The following is a 2,192-nucleotide window of genomic DNA, read 5'->3' as shown; positions in this document are numbered from 1 at the left end:
GTCTCTGGGAGGTCTCGCCTGTGTACTCGCTTTCCTCGGCCCTTCACCCCACCCCGGCCTCTGTGCTGTCCTGGCATAAATTCTCGGCATTGGCCTTGGTGGTTTACCTTCCCGAAGTGAAACGGCAAGGAGCGGGAGATGGGGGCGGAAGTCGGGGAGGGATTCTCCCGCGACCTCTCGATGCTGCCTCCTGCAGGCAGCCCGCCCTTCATCTCTGGTGGCGGCCACCCACCCACCTCCCACCGCTACCACTTCAGGGCAGAAGCCTCCCCAGGGACTTCTCACCCCGCGTCGCTATTGTTGTTTCGTTTCTGCATTTCATGTTTCTCTCACTTCTATGGTTTCCACAGGGTTGGTTTTTTTTGAGAAGGGAGCCAGGTAACTCATGCTATTCACCGTCTTGGCAGGAATCAGAATTTCCTTCCGATATTGCGCATTCGTCTCAAGTTATCTTGTGGCCCCGTCGGATTTAGAAACGTGGACACAGCAGTCTTGGTCCAAAAGGACATAGCATAAGGTTATCGGTGAATGCTGGTTTTTACTTTTGCTTCTTCCAGTCTATAGATGATGAATCGTCATAGAGGAGTCTACGTTAGAAAAGGGCACGATGAGACAATTAATTTTAACACTCAGTATTTAAATTATATTTCTACTGCTTACTAAATGCCGTGTCTTTTCTATTTTATAGTCCTGCTCGGTTATTTTAATAGAAATATTATTTAATTTTAACATTTAGCTTAACCAGAGAGCGACAGAAAATTAATTGTAATGGAATATATTTCCATACTTTATATTTCAGAGCTACCTTACTTTTAATCCAACAAATAATAAAGAATTGGTGAGCAACAGTAAAACGCAGGCAATATATTACTCGTGGGTAAGTAGAAATGTTTAGATTTGTTTTAAGTGTACGGACAATTGTATATTTATTCTTTGAATACAGATGTTTTGGTAATGTAACAAAATAGTCTACTTAGGAAGCAATAAATCTATATTAACATGTTTTGATTTAATTTAAAGTATTTATTTTAGACCCACTGGAAATTAGCATATTAAATCGGAAGCAGAAAATTTAAATTTTATTTTTTTAAGTAACGAAGCAAAATTTTTTAATATATTTAACAGGTCTAAAATAGAGGATTTTTTGGAGGTGATGGACTTTATTCCCCTTTAGAAATGAATTAACAAACAGATCAGCAATATGTCTTCTGACACGGCAAAATCGTGAAATTAAAAAACCAAAAATGAAGCATAAAATTACCATATAACCCAGCAATTCCTGGGTACAGTATGTCCCCGAAAGAATTGAAAACGGGCCTTTCAAGCACACACTTACCACGGATATCAATAGCAGCAGCATTATTCACAATAATCAAAAAGGCAGAAACAAACCAAACGCCTAATCGGCTAAAAAAATGTGGTCCATCCGTATAATGGAAGATTATTTGGCCATTTAAAGGACTGAAGTTCTGACACACGCCACAACGCAGGTGAACCCTGACAACATGATGCCGAGTGCAAGAAGCCAGACACCGAAAAGCCACATATCGTATGACTCCATTGATGCGGAACGTCCAGATTAGGCAAATCCACAGAGACAGAGAGAAGACTGGTGGCCGTCAGGGGCCGGGGTGGCGGAGGGGGCGGGGTCTGGACGGCTCCGTGGATGGGGCTCCCTGTTGGGATGATAAAAGTGTCCTGGAACAGACAGAATGATGGTCGCATAGCATCATTAACATACTAAGTGCCACTGAATGGTACGCTTTAAAACGGTGAATGGTTAATTTCATGTTATGTGAATTTCACCTCAATAAAAAATGAGAAACAGACGAACACACATGCACTGGGCGATTCGCAGTGGTAGCCATTACTTCAGGCTTCTATGATGGCGCTAAAGCCTTAGCAATGTAGAATTCAGGTTTGCATTGACTCCCATTTACAGGCACAATCATTTGTGGCACTTTTTTTTATTTGTGTATTCGCTTTCCCCTCCAAATGTTTTTAGATGCTCCTGGAGGCAGCAGGTTCTCTTACCTGTAGAAAGCGCAAAGCTCTGACCCTATTTAGAAGCACTCATTTTGATTTTGTTGTTATATGGTTCTTTCGGAAACGAGGTGGTTTTTTTGTTTTGTTTTGTTTTTTTTTGAGTAGTGATGACTTTTGTTTTGTGTTTACCAGAATGAAAGAGGAAA

At 41.3% G+C, this 2,192-nt stretch overlaps 1 protein-coding gene across 1 annotated transcript in view; it reads left to right on the top strand.

The window, feature by feature from the left end:
- WDR66 (WD repeat domain 66) overlaps nucleotides 1–2,192 on the top strand; it is a 65,177-nt gene that overhangs the window by 18,504 nt on the left and 44,481 nt on the right. The window contains exon 7 of the mRNA XM_023528150.1: nucleotides 800–877. Coding sequence (XP_023383918.1) covers nucleotides 800–877 — 78 coding nt within the window. The remainder of the gene's footprint in view (nucleotides 1–799; nucleotides 878–2,192) is intronic.

Source organism: Pteropus vampyrus, unplaced genomic scaffold (assembly GCF_000151845.1).
Source record: "Pteropus vampyrus isolate Shadow unplaced genomic scaffold, Pvam_2.0 Scaffold23, whole genome shotgun sequence".
NCBI classification, from domain to species: domain Eukaryota; kingdom Metazoa; phylum Chordata; class Mammalia; order Chiroptera; family Pteropodidae; genus Pteropus; species Pteropus vampyrus.
The sequence above is the reverse complement of the archived record's forward strand: the minus strand, read 5'-3'. Positions and strand labels throughout refer to the sequence as shown.